Genomic DNA, 14,695 nt, shown 5'->3' on the forward strand with positions numbered 1-14,695 from the left:
CTTATTAACTTTAACTCTACTTCAGTGTTACTTTAACACTATTTAGAGAGGGACCAAATGTACTCTGAGCAGAGTTGATTTTACTCTGGGGATTTTACTGTGTATAATTATATATATATATATATATATATATATATTATATATATATACATGTACATATTTCTTAAATACATGTATGTGTGTGTATTTATATATACAAACACATTATGTAAACACAAACCTTTATTTTGGATGTAATTAAGCGAGATTAATCGTTTGACAGCACTAATACATTATATATATATATATGTGTGTGTGTGGCGGGGGTTCGAGGGCAATAGGGACTTTTACTTTAAATGCAGTGGGAAATTAACAAGATATCAAGCTCACTCCGACTACACCACTTTGGGAGTTTCACCCAAAGAATTAGAATAAACCACCTATAGTGGCTTGCACAGGTTTGTGTCACTAATTAGAGTCAGAGACATGGGTAACAATACAAAATTTCTCTTTTATTGACATTTTCATTAAAAACAATATTAAAATAAATAATTAAACATTTTTCCCAGCCAAACGGGCCATTTAGGGTTTTTAGAACAAGTCAAGGGCCAGGGACTAGAGCTTACCAGTAAAAAAAGAAGCGGATAATCAGACCACACCACTTGTAGGTGAATCACTGCACTTCACTGTGTACACATGCACACACACACACATTCACAGTGAGGTGGTCACTGCACACTTGTGAGGAATATACCACCACCTAAAAACCAGTCCTCTGCCCCTGGTGCTCAAGCCCTGCCGAGACAAAAATGATAGGAATCAAGTACACAGTCACTTTGGGAACTGGGTAGTGCAACTCAACCAGTCAAATAACACAAATAAATGAATTTTTGCAACAAATTAATAGTTGCTTGAAACAAAAATCACAATTTCTACAACATACAAATAAGTATAAAAAAGGAAAAGAAAACAGACTTTATAAACAAATGATATGTCACAAAAACAAAATCTAATGCAACTGGAGAGAAAGCAAATCAAATAAGAAAAATCACAAAAACATAATCAAAATTGGAAACAAAGACAATTCAGACCCCAGACACAATACAGAAATCTAATGCAATTGAAGAAAGAAACAGAAACAAACTAAAGGAAAATCACAAAGATATAATTAGAATTGAAAATGAAATCAAACTTCAGAGACAAAAATAATATTGATACAAGTGAAAAGAGCAAACAAAACGATATAAAGCAGTCAAGAAAGAAAAGTTAACAAAAAAAGAAATTGGAAACAGGACAGCACTGTAGCCATAAACAAACGCGGAGCACCCCGACTGGAATGCAGTTACGGCCGTCACAACACCTATAAACAAAGCAAGACTGTTACTCTGTTAGATATACTCTCCCATCCTAATACATGTATGCATGAATACCTACTGAGTGAAGGGATTAACGTTTTATGAAGAGCCAACAAACAGAATCTCTTCCAGAAAACGCCAGTACAGAAAACAGCACTCCAGCAACTGCGTCAGGTTCTCTCAGCTAAGAAAGGGATTGAGTTAGGAACGTACTCAATTCGACCAGCGGCTCCCGAATGGATACATCACTTAAAGCAGTTAACGAGGATTTAGCAGAGCATTCGACCTACCTTCTTTGATGTCTATACGCAATATATGTAAACGGTAATAAACAACATTACAACAAAACTCGTAGCGTCAAGGCAGAAGTGCTCTCCAACCAAGTCGCTGTCTCTAAAACATATTAGACAGAGTGCATCTCTCGTAAACACACACATGCCATAGCCAACAAAACAACTAGCAGCGCGTTGTTAACCATCTCGAGCGCTCGCACCCAGTTCCGGGAAGTAACAGAAGCGTGTTAACGACGCAACAGTTCACCAAGTGACGCATCCCAGGTAACGCAGGTTCCTGTTTTCATAGCCCAGCGATGCTGCCAATAAGCTAAAACAGCACCGTGACGTAAGCAGAAATCACCCCTCCTGCCACATATAGTAATGAGAATTTAGGGATGCATATTAGGGGTGGAACAGATCAGATTTCTCATGGTTCGGTTTGTATCACAGTTTTTGTGTCATGGTTTCGGTACAGTTCGGTATGTGCTATGTTCAGTAAAAAAATAAGACAATTGTCAAATAAAAATAAAGGAAATAAAAACAAATAATCTAACTACAAGAAACAACACAAATAAATATATGAGAGCTAAGATAAATATAAAATAAACAATTCTTTAAAGGCTTTTCAGTTATCTAACAGCTTTCAGGTACAGAAATTGAATAAAGTAATCAAATATAAAATAACACTTCATTTAAACTTCTTTGAATAATTAAATAAAGTTGAAACATTTTTGAAGTTACAAAAGCTATTCAGTCGAGAGTGATTTCTTCGTCTTTTGTCGTTTGATGAACATTAAAACACATAGAGCAGGAATATTTAGACTGCTTTCCCTTTAAGACATAATTCAAAGATCCAGTACACTGATACTTACACACATGCGTTGTCTGTCTCGTTTTTCTCCTAAGACATAACATACTGTTTGTTAGGATACTCGCTAAAATGGGCATGTTGACATCATTTTTGTGTGAATTTGTCCGTTAAGGTGCATGACTTGAAAGAGTATTTGTGTACTGTGTCGCCGCTCTCCGTACGTGCGCTTCGGATGAACACACACACACACACACAAATCTCCTCACAGTGCGCGCGAGTTCTTACGGATGAATGTTTAACCCTTAGGGGACTAAGCCCTTTTTGGTCCGTTTTCTCTATTTTTACATTTCGGCTTATAAACCATATGTAATGATGATGGACCACCATGTATTTGGTATCAATGGATTCAGAAGACCCTAAGCTACAATAAGCATGCATGCAATATGTTTATAAAGGAAGTATGAGTGAAAAATTGTACAATAAACTAGAGAATTTCAAAAACGAAAATTAGATTTTTCTCATTTATTACTGAAAATCCTACCTCACACAACAATAGTGAAAAGTTTTTCACCCAAAAATATATTTTTCAAACCCTTTGCTTGACAGAAATGGGTTAATGTTCAATCAAATGTGTAAAGAACAGTTAAATAATTAACTTTATTTACAAACAGTCCTAGGCGTTTTTTTATTTTTGGGACTAAGCCCTTTTTGGTCTGTTTTCTCTATTTTTATATTTGGGCTTATAAATCATATGTAAAGGAGATGGAACACCCTGTGTTTGGTATCTATGGATTCAGAAGACCCTAAGCTACCATAAGCATGCATGTAATGTGTTTAGAAAGGAAGTATGTGTGAAAGAAAATGTACAGTAAACTAGAGAATTTCAAAAACGAAAATTAGATTTTTGTCATTTATTACTGAAAATCACACATCACAGAATATAGAACAAAAAATATATATATTTTTTTTTCAAACTCTTTGCTTGACAGAAATGTGTTATTGTTTAATCAAATGTGTAAAGAACAATTAAATAATTAACTTTTTTTTACAAACAGCCTAGGCATGCAAGTGAGCAAAGCAGGGCCTCTCCATCGGTGTAAAAGCTGTCTGCTCCAGATTTCTCCTCGTCACTTTCCAGTAATTGTTCCAGAGCTTGTTCTGCCGTAAATCTTTTACTGCTTGCCATTTTGATAAAACAATTCTGTAATAATGCTATATTTCTCTCGAATTTATCTCTTTGTGCTCGCTAATACTCAGATCGCTCTCTGTAACACTCCGATCGCTTTCTGCTTTCTCTACCTGATGCTGATTCTCCGATCGCTTATTGATTACACCCGGCTGCCGGTCTTTTACTATAGGCCAGCGAGCTTTTACAAGGCTACAGCAGAGCTACAGAGTCCTCTGAATGGCTAGAATACATCATGGTAACCTTCCTCTGATTGGGTTAGAAAAATATTCCTGCCAGCGGCAATTTTTACATTGGTTGTTGCGTGTTGAATCTGCCTAACAATCGTTTTCATTGGCCTGTTTACGCAGTGGTATTGCGCAATAACGGAAACGCGTTTATATATACAATATATATATATATTTATACATATATACAAACTGGATACCGCTGTTTTCAGTGGAATCTGAGGAAGACGGCAAAAAAGACCGCATCTCTCTAGCATTAATAGTTTTTGAGATAACTACACATTTGTAAAAGTATGCCATTTTGGGCGGTACCGCCCAATCCGTCCCTCAAGGGTTAAACTGGCAAGGTTTAAATGAGTTTAGTTTAAACACAGATAGCAACGTGAGCTGTTCAGGTCTCACCTGCGCTTGAGCGCTATCAACACCCGTGTGATGACGGCGTAAATGATTGGTCATAGACGGCACGTCAATGAACATTTGTTTACAAAGAGTAACTGTTTTGTCCATGTTCTTTTGATCATCGCTGTTGTAACGTATTGGGAAACCAGAATGCATATCCATCGACTGAAACATACATTAGCTGAATCCAAATATATTTTATTATTTCTTTTATTTTGAACGAGGTCAAATTCGACCAGGACATGTTTCTGTGAGGTTCACCTTATTAAACCTCCTGCTAACTGCACACACACACACATAGTTATGAAAAAATAAAATCCGAAAGCAAAATGTCCTTCAGACAGAATCCCATCTCTATAGGCTGTGAAATACATCACGCAATCTGTGTGTGTGCGCACTGGTAAAGCGTGTCCTCACTTCCCCTCCGACACGCTCCCAGCACCTCATCTCTTGTTTCCTTCAATCTCTCTCGCCCTCACCGGCTGAATCCCATGTGCAGGAAAATATCAAATCATTCAATCCGTCACAGGGTTGAGAGAGGCCTGAACTCCATCAATAAGGCATGTACATCTCTAAACACACAAACACACATGGTCCCTCACTAAACACTGACAGCAGAAAACAGAAAGAAAATGAGAGGAAGCCGGACTAAAAGAAAAGTAGGTATTACAGATCAAACAGAAATGTGTACGAATTAGGGCTGCACAATGTATCGTATTAGCATCGATATTGCGACGTGCGCATCTCATCGCAGGATGTGAGATGTCTAGTAAAGGGATCGTTAATCCGTACGGACCAGACGCCACAGTTCAAAATGCACGTGATTCTCGGATAAATTGCAAAGTTTGACCATTGTACAATGAAAGTTTATCATTTGCACGTGTTTTAGGTCCTGTCAGTTTAAACATTCAAGTAATTTTAAACAATTTGAGCGCAAGATGGTGCGAAAGACAGCTCAATGTGCAGCTGTTTTCTGTGCGCACATGCACACAGAGCCACGCAGATGCATGTGAACATCAAATGTCATTCTCTTCTGTGTTTATTTGTGCCTGAACGGACACATACACGCTAAAAGTTGCATATATTTATCTATGCTTGTAATTTGTTCATTATTTTTTATGTGATATTCTACAAAATCATCAATTATTCTAGAATGATTCATTCTTTCCAAATAGAGCTATTCAAGTCACCTGGTGATTTTTTTTCCCCCCATATGGTAATATATATCGCAGAAAAACTAAATATCGCAATGTGAGTTTTTCCAATATAATATGCAGCCCTAGTAAGAATGAAGTGTGTGTATTTGCACAGCAGCAGAATGTCTGGATTGTTCTCTTCCATGCAGAAAAAGTGACTCCAAAAAGCACCATGAAAGTAGTTTATATGACTTACTGTGTGTGCTATATCATTGCTAAGGTCTTCATTTGGACAACTTAAAAGACTTTTTTTAATTGATAATTGTTTGTTATAATTTAATTGTTATATCATCGTTTCATTGTTTCGCTGTATCATGGTAACATCTTTTGTGAATTAAGAAAGTCACATGGGTTTAACACAACATAAGGAAGAGGAAATGATGACTGAGGTTTCATTTGGATTAATTATCCTTTTAAACGTGAGGTATTTATTCCGTTAACAGGAGTGATAAGAGCTGTAAATCGACTCTGTGTGTGTGTGTGTGTGTGTGCTGTACTGAAAGCCATTTGGCATGGCTGTGCTCCAGATGAACAGCAGGTTGGCATCAAACTTTCCCGTTGAACACACACACAGACATGTGAAGGTCAGAGGGAGCGATGGAGTGTTTGACCTCCGTTAAACCCATTAAGCCCACCTGTGTGATTCAGTCTCACACACACACAAGCAGCAGCGCTATATATGTTGATGTTCTGTATGTGATAGTTGAAATTGAATTTGCTCAGTAATAGATGGCTGAGGAAACGTGTGTGTTTAATGTTTCCTGACAGAGATAAATGTCTCATGAGTTCTCGTAATGATCTCCGCACACGCGCTATTCCTCCTCATCCTCCTACTTCCTGCTGGAGGAACTACATTACCTGTGCGAAAGAGGAAAAGATGGCAGAGCGTGAGACAGTGTTTCTCCTCTTCCTCCATTTGTCAGGAAGTGTTTACACTGAGCTATTGCTCAAAGTCAGTGCAGTGAGTGTGTGTGTGTGTGTGTGTGAGAGATGATAAAACATTTGCCAAGAGGCTGCTGCATTGTTTCTCCTGTGTGTTTGCCAGAGTAAAGCTCTACTCTCCTCCATCAGATTCTCTCGCTTCCTTTCATGCCATCTGACTGAATCTCCTCTGTTTTTCTTTACTGGAGAGGAAAAACCGAAACAAAAGAAAATGAATATAAAAGATGAGTGTGTGTGTGTTTGAGAGAGACATAAACACAGATCAGATGAGCTGAAGGCTGGTTTTTTCTAGGTGCCCTAGAATCAAAAATTGAATTTATCTTGGCATAGTTAAATAACAAGAGTTCAGTACATGGAAAAGACATACATTGAGTTTCAAACACCATTGTTTCCTCCTTCCTATATAAATCTCATTTGTTTAAAAGACTTCCGGAAAACACGCGGATCTCAACATAACACCGACTGTTACGTAACAGTCGGGATCATTAATATGTATGACCCCAATATTTGCATATGCCAGCCCATGTTCAAGGCATTAGACAAGGGCAGCCAGTATTAACGTCTGGATCTGTGCACAGACAAGGTAAGCCAGCAAGAACAATAGCGAAAAATGGCAGATGGAGCAATAATAACTGACATGATCCATGATATCATGATATTTTTAGTGATATTTGTAAATTGTCTTTCTAAATGTTTCATTAGCATGTTGCTAATGTACTGTTAAATGTGGTTAAAGTTACCATCGTTTCTTACTGTATTCACGGAGACAAGAGCCATCGCTATTTTCATTATTAAACACTTGCAGTCTGTATAATTCATAAACACAACTTCATTCTTTATAAATCTCTCCAACAGTGTAGCAGCCTCAAACTCATACAGAATCAAACGTAAACATCAAAATAAATACTTTACTCACATAATTCGAAGCATGCATACAGCATGAATGACGAACATCTTGTAAAGATCTGTTAGAGGGTTATATTAGCTGTGTGAACTTTGTAAATGCACTGTAATATAGTCCAGAGCTCGTGTGGCAGGGAGCACGCGATTTAAAGGGGCGGCGCTGCCAAAATCAGTGTATAGTTAATGATGCCCCAAAATAGGCAGTTAAAAAAATGTATTAAAAATAATCTATTGGGTATTTTGAGCTGAAACTTCACAGACACATTGAGGAGACACCTTAGACTTATATTACATTTTGTGAAAAAGCATTCTTGGGCACCTTTAAACCCAGAACGATTTAGTTTATCACATTAAATGAAGTTGTTCTCTGTCTTTCAGGGCTGGACAGCACTAAAGACCCCTGTGTGAAGGTTCACTGCCCTCCTCACAAAGTGTGTGTGAGCCATGACTTCCAGACGGCTATCTGCACCAATCACAAACCAGCACAGCACAGGTAAGACACGCAGTCAGGTGTGGGTGCTGAGATGAAGAAACATAGAATGGTACAGCTTGTTTAATGAACTAGAAAAATGAACACTTGTCAAGACAAATTTTGACTAGTTTGAAGGTTATTTCAATTATTCAGAGTTTGGCAACAGTTATATATGCCTTACCGACTGGTTGCTAGGTAGTTGCTGAGGTGTTTTGGGTGTTTGCTAGAGCAATAGTTTTAAATGTTTTAGATGCTACCCAATATGATCATCCTCTTGTAAGGAGCCCCATCCTAAAATATTTAAGGCAGCCACAAATTTTCATGTATAAAGACCTCATTTATACAGTGAAAACCCCCTGTTATATGGCACTGCTGAACAGTTGATGCATCTTTTACCAGCACAAACTAACAAGTCAAACCCTGAAGCCCTGGAAGCTCAAAGTGTTTCTGATTGGCTAGTTGTCTGAGACTCTAGTAATTATTGACCAATTATTCCATAACCATGATTACAAATAATTTCCAAGCACTAAATAATTGAGCATGTGTTCTTGTGTTTAATCGGCCTCTGAGGTATTTACACTCGGAAGCTGCTCCGCTTCTCCAGGGTCACATTAACATTCCATTTGTGTCTTTTGTGAGTTGTCGTTGTAGTGACAGCGGAACGTTGAGGGAATATCATTTCGGACTCCGCCCTCTTTATGTTTGGACAAACAAAGATTCATTGTGTAATGGCCACTTGAGCAGGTCCAAGAGTTTACGAAGCTAAATTACTAACGCCCTCTTACACATGCAAACACAAAGCGCATGCTGTCACGGCAAATATCAAATATCTCCCAGAGAAATAACAACATGCTGATGCGATTAGAAAGCCAATCACACTGCTAGCGGGTGATAATGCTTTCCTTAGGATTTATCTGCATCGGTCAATCTATCATTAATGACCAGCACATGAGGTGTAGCTGCCGCTTCTGATCATTAATTTACACCTTAAAACACTGTGGTACATAATGCATGAAGAGCACTGCTAGATTATGCACAACAAAATAACACATGTTAATAAATCATAAGGAAATCCACATGGAATCTGCACACTTTTTTTACTGTTTCTACACTAAATGTTGGAGAAAAACTGTAATTTGGCAGATTGGCAGATGGTATTACATACCGTCAAACCAAAATGTATTCAGACACCTTGAACATTTCATTCATCAATACAGTTTATTCACTATTGTTTTAAAAAAAATGGTAATAAAATATGACAAGATCTCAGAGTTAAACTGTGTCAGAAAAACATTATCTTAATTATGTCAGCAAAACATGGTCAGGTCAAAGTGTCTGAATAATATTTGGTTCCACTGAATTAAAAATGTCTGGGTATAATATGTCACAATTTACTTTATCTTGCTATCCTCACTTACATAAATGAACTGTAGTGTCCTGCACCCTCTAATAAAAATATATCAGAAATATAAAATATGTCTGAATAAAAATGTTAAAAAAGGAGCTGATATTGGTAGTGTTCAAGCATTATCAAATTTACAGAAAAATAAACAAACACTGCAGTTTCCATACAGGCTTCGGCGTTGTTCTTGCTATCTGCTGTCATAGGCAGCAGCCTAACCAGAGTAAAACCATTTAGGGAACAAAGGCAAAACAGAACTACATGTGACGCCTGATTTGTGCGTAACATGACTTTTAACCTTTAGTGATGATATTTCAAGGTTTTAATTGAAGTGTAATAATGAAGAAGACTATGAATGTACTGTATTTCCACAGCAAGACTGATTTGAGAAAAGATCCAACACAGCAGTGTAATTTCCTCTTGCAAATATACTTCAATATAACTCAGTGAAGTGTAAATTACAGAGTCATAATGTAATGCACAATAATGTGCTGTAATATACTCCATTACACTGTATCTCGCTGCATTATCCAGCAGTTCAGCATGTAGACTGTAAAAGCGGCAGCTCAAGATGAGCACTTCATAGTGACCAGAGACGGATTCTCCTCATGCTCAATCAATAATGTTTTTGAATTTGGCAGACGGTTTCAGAAAGCCTGGGAGCGAGTTCAGTTTATTACACGGCTCTCTGGAGTACACAACTGTGATTGGTCACCCGCAGCATTCGCTTGGCCAATATTTTTGTATAATGATGCTAAACTGTAGCTGCTAAATTGACCATTGCCCCTTCAAATGATTTCCTAAATAGCTGTGCTAGTTTTAAATCGTATCAATCCACACTTTCTTTTTCCTCGCGTAATAAAATAATTTCAACTCAAATCAATATTTCATGTTTGCTTATTTGGTTGGTAAGCAGTCGTGTGATAAGTGGGGAAATGTACAGTCAGCTGGTCATAAGCAGAACAAAAACCCCTTCAAGGTGATTTGAGACAATTCTGCTTATCCTTTATATATACTGAATAAAATAGAAAAGAAATTAATACTTTTATTCAGCAAAGATGCATTAAATTGATCAAAAGTGAAATAACAAAAAAATTAAGCAGCAAAACTGTTTTCAACATGGATAATATTAAATGTTTCAAATCAGCATGATTTCTGATGGATCATGCGACACTGAAGACATTTTAAAATATATTCACATAGAAAACTGTTATTTTAAATTGTAATAATTTTTCACAATATTACTGTATTTTTTATTAAATAAATGCAACCTTGGTGAGCAGAAGAGACTTCTTTTAAAAAAACAAATCTCTGATATTGTCACTCATCTGTTAAAGTGCTTCTATCAGCTGTGAGAAACAGACAGTGATCATGTTTGTTTATCACCTTCAGATGATCAGACTTCACGCTTTCTATGAGATATTGACATTTTGAGTGTGAACAGGAGTGACATTATAGATGTCTTTTGTCATGTTGTGATATGTGTGTGATATCTGATCTGCCAGAGCTGTGTAAGATTTGATCTCCTCATAAAATCCGATTCCCTTCGGATTCGAGCGCTAGCTGTTTGTAACGTCTGTCAAATCTTGATTGGGCTGTTGGCACAAGACGGCAGGTAATGAGAGCTATCTTAGCACGCTAATCAGGGCTTGATGCTTACTTTTTTCCCAAGGAGCACATGTGCACCTAATTTGAAATATTTACTAGCACAATACAAAATCTTTATAAAATCTAAAGGGAAACAAGGACAAATTTAATAGAGGGATACAATTAGACATTTTAAAATGATCTAATTTATTAGAATACAAAAAGTACACTTTTTAAAAATATTTCTTTAGCTATATTCCTAATTTAAATATTTTTAAAAATTTCTTTTTCAATCTGTATTTAATAATTATGTAATTATTATAGGCCTACTTTAAACTGTATGAACTGTGTATGTGTGTGTAATCAAATTTATTAGATTGTGTAAACATAATAAACTGTAGATAAATGTTTAATTTGATCATGTATGAAATGTAGTGCCATACTGCATATAATTCAAAACATTTATTTGATGGATTTTCATGGCATACATAAATCATATAGTCATACTGTATGAATCCAAATCAGGTACTAAATAACAAATGTTTCAAATGTTCTGGTATCAAAGTAAACAAATATATGCTTTTATTTGTGACACTTCCCACTCATTCTCTCGCTCTTCCTTTCTTTAGTGTTAAACCCAGGAAAGGAAATGTTCCCCATAAGCGTTGGATGGGAGCGTTGGATATGAATCATGGGAAATGTAGGCCATGTCCTGTAGTTCACTCCAACTCAGTGTGTGGCTCGGATGGACACACATACTCCTCAAAGGTGAGATATTCTTCATGTGAATGGTGGTTTGATGAGATAAAATTGAGCTGAACAAAAAAAGATGACTCTCCAATAAGAATAACTTGTGCAATGTTAATTGTAACTCATTTCCATGTTTGATAAAATGTAAAGTGTGTGTTGAGGTTCTAAGGCCGGATTCACCAAAATCTTCTTAAAAAAAAAAAAGTTAGAATAATTTTTGAAAATTTCTTAAGTTCTCAAATATTTTTTAAATAATATCTTATTTTACTTCCATCGGTAACACTTTACAATAAGGTTCATTAGTTAAACATTAGTTAATGTATTAACTAACATGAACTAACCATGAACAATACATGTGTTACTGTATTTACTAATCTTCATTAACGTTAGTTAATGAAAATACAGTTGTTCATTGTTTGTTCATGTTAGTTCACTGTGCATTAACTAATGTTAACAAGATTCTAATAATATATTAGTAAATGTTGAAATTAACATTAACAAAGATTAATAAATGCTGTATAAGTGCAGTTCATTATTAGTTCATGTTAACTAATGTAGTCAACTAATGTTAACTAATGAACCTTATTGTAAAGTGTTATCAACGGAAGTTTTCTTCCCTACTGTGACGTGCATTCGAGTGGCTTCTACAAGAACAACAACAAAAAAACGATACATCTATCATACAGAGCTGTTGTGGTTGTGGTGTGTCATGTGACAAGCATGACGCGTCACCAAGGAAATAATAAGGTGATGTGTTCTAAAATAACAGTCCCCTTAAAAATCTCACACTGGGGGCTCAGCTAAAATATTTTGACCTTGCGTGCGAAAGGGTTAAAAAATTTTTGTGAATCCAGGCTCAGGTGAGGTAAGAGTGCAATCTGATCACAGGGATTTACCCTGAACAGTATCAGACTCAGGATCATTGTGTCCCAATGAGGAAAGAGTCACCTTTAAATTCCAATATCAGCGCACAGCTCTCTCTCTCCTGGTGTAAATGATGCAGTGTTTGGTGATGGATGGTTAGGTGGATGAACTGTGTCCGCTGTTGATATTGGATTCTTGAGTCCTGCGCAATCTCCCCTCCAGCTCAAGAACAGAGAGAAAAACCTGAACCTCCAGCCCAACCTGTGCCTCTCGTCTGTGACCTCACTGCTTTAACCCCGCCCACTCCATTTCCTTCCCTTCAGCAAGAATCAAATCAGATGTGAGAGATGGAGAGAGAGAGAGAGAGAGAGAGAGAGAGAGACGGTCTGAACAGTTAGAGGACAGGATATTTAGATATCTGTTCTCATTGGGCTGCTTTTTATATTTTCATTTGTAGAATCAGTAACACTAAATAGATGAAGATTATTATAAATGAAAACATTCATGGACAGAATATTTTGAGACAAAAAAAAACAGTAATTTTTATAACCATAAAAAATGCAAAATGACTTTTTTTATACTGTATTTAACTACATGTAGATGGATGAATGGATAGGATCAGTAACATTACATAGAGAAAGATTATAATAAACAAATCCATGGACAGTGATATTCATAAGACAAAACCAAAATTCAGCAAACTGAAACTAGACTGAAATAGAAAATTTGCATATGAAATTAAAAAAAATAAAAAAATCAAGCTATATTTACCCTGATGCAGACTTTTTTTGTTTGTTTTGTAGTGTATTTATTTAACTACATCTAGATGAATGGACATTTCAGGAAGAGAGTAGATTCACACAATCCACTGAAAACTCACATGTAGTCAATAAAATGATTTGTAAATAGTTCTTTCATGTTGTCTGCATCTATAATAAACTGAGTATGTCAAAAAACAAAGATGTTAAAGAGCTTTCCTTGACGAATGTGATTCATTTATTCTCTGAATGAATTTGTTCATCTGAAGCACAGAACAAAACTGTTTTCTTTACTGAACAAAAGACCTTTTCAGTGTTAAAAATAAGAAACAGGTTTTAAAAGGGGTCATGAATTGAGAAATCAAATTGGTCACACTTTATTTTACAGTGCATGCACTTTCAATGTATCTTCAATGTGAATCGTGTAATGTGAGGTGTGTACAATAATTGTGGATCGTGCAATATGAGGATGTGCAATAATGTTGATTGTGTAATATATATATATATATATATATATATATATATATATATATATATTTTGTATATGAAATTTGTTTGTCTATGTATTGGCCCTTGTGACCCCAGTCCTGGGGACAACAGATGGAAATTAGCCTTCGGCTACAATCCGGTGTGTTTACATTCATGTATTATCATGTCTGTTCATTAACACACACTGTCCCTATTAAATAAATAAATGTATTTACAGTGTACTTACCAAGAAAGTACTGAATAATATAAGGTAACTACATGGGTTAAGATTAGGTTTAAGGGTAGGTGTATATGTCACTATTACCTAACTATAGTTATTGTAATTATTACAATAAATATATAGTATGTACATGCGAAACAGGACTGTAAAATAAAGTTCTGCCATCAAATTTCCAAGGTCATTGTACTATAAAAATATCCTGTAAGTTTCAGAACTCAAAACTTCCCATTTAGTCCAAAAAATAGCTATTATTGAAACGAAGCTCGGAAAAAGACTTGTTTCGGACTTTATCACATTATTATGTCATATAGTGCGACGAAAGACCTCCTCTGCAGGAGAAGATTAATGCCTACTTCTACATCAGTGCCTCTTTAGCCCCGCCCACCGATTTATAGTAGTAAAACGAGAGAGATTACTCCAGTAACAAAACCATGGAGATGCCTCTGAGGATTACAGATGTTTTGAGGTTGAAGTTGTTGAAAAACAGTCTTTCCATCCTTGGGATCCTAAAAGTGTATCTGAGAAAGCATGGATGAACATTATATTTTACATTATTTAAGTTCCAGTTAGATCGCATCTGCAAGACACTGTTCGTTTCTTCGCTTCATTTTACTGTGGATTCATTTTTAAACGAACACCGTTTGGCACAGGCTTTTTTAAGAGACTAAAAATAAGAGATGATGCAGTGACGACTATATTGGATCCGACAGTAATGTCTCAACACACTACTGCTTTGTCTGTTACAGATGGTTTGATGTACTGAGTATTTATACTGTAGCGCTGTACAAAAACTGAATAGCTGAGATGGTTGTTACTTGCTCTTCTTTCCATTGCTTCGACATTTATGGGGTTAATACGTTGCATTCGGAAGAAAGCACGA

At 36.2% G+C, this 14,695-nt stretch overlaps 1 protein-coding gene across 1 annotated transcript in view; it reads left to right on the top strand.

The window, feature by feature from the left end:
• spock1 (SPARC (osteonectin), cwcv and kazal like domains proteoglycan 1) overlaps positions 1-14,695 on the top strand; it is a 255,168-nt gene that overhangs the window by 186,174 nt on the left and 54,299 nt on the right. The window contains exons 4-5 of the mRNA XM_067388699.1: positions 7,652-7,760; positions 11,364-11,502. Of these exons, the coding sequence (XP_067244800.1) occupies positions 7,652-7,760; positions 11,364-11,502 (248 nt within the window). The remainder of the gene's footprint in view (positions 1-7,651; positions 7,761-11,363; positions 11,503-14,695) is intronic.

The sequence above is a fragment of the Chanodichthys erythropterus genome, chromosome 1 (assembly GCF_024489055.1).
Source record: "Chanodichthys erythropterus isolate Z2021 chromosome 1, ASM2448905v1, whole genome shotgun sequence".
Lineage (NCBI taxonomy): Eukaryota > Metazoa > Chordata > Actinopteri > Cypriniformes > Xenocyprididae > Chanodichthys > Chanodichthys erythropterus.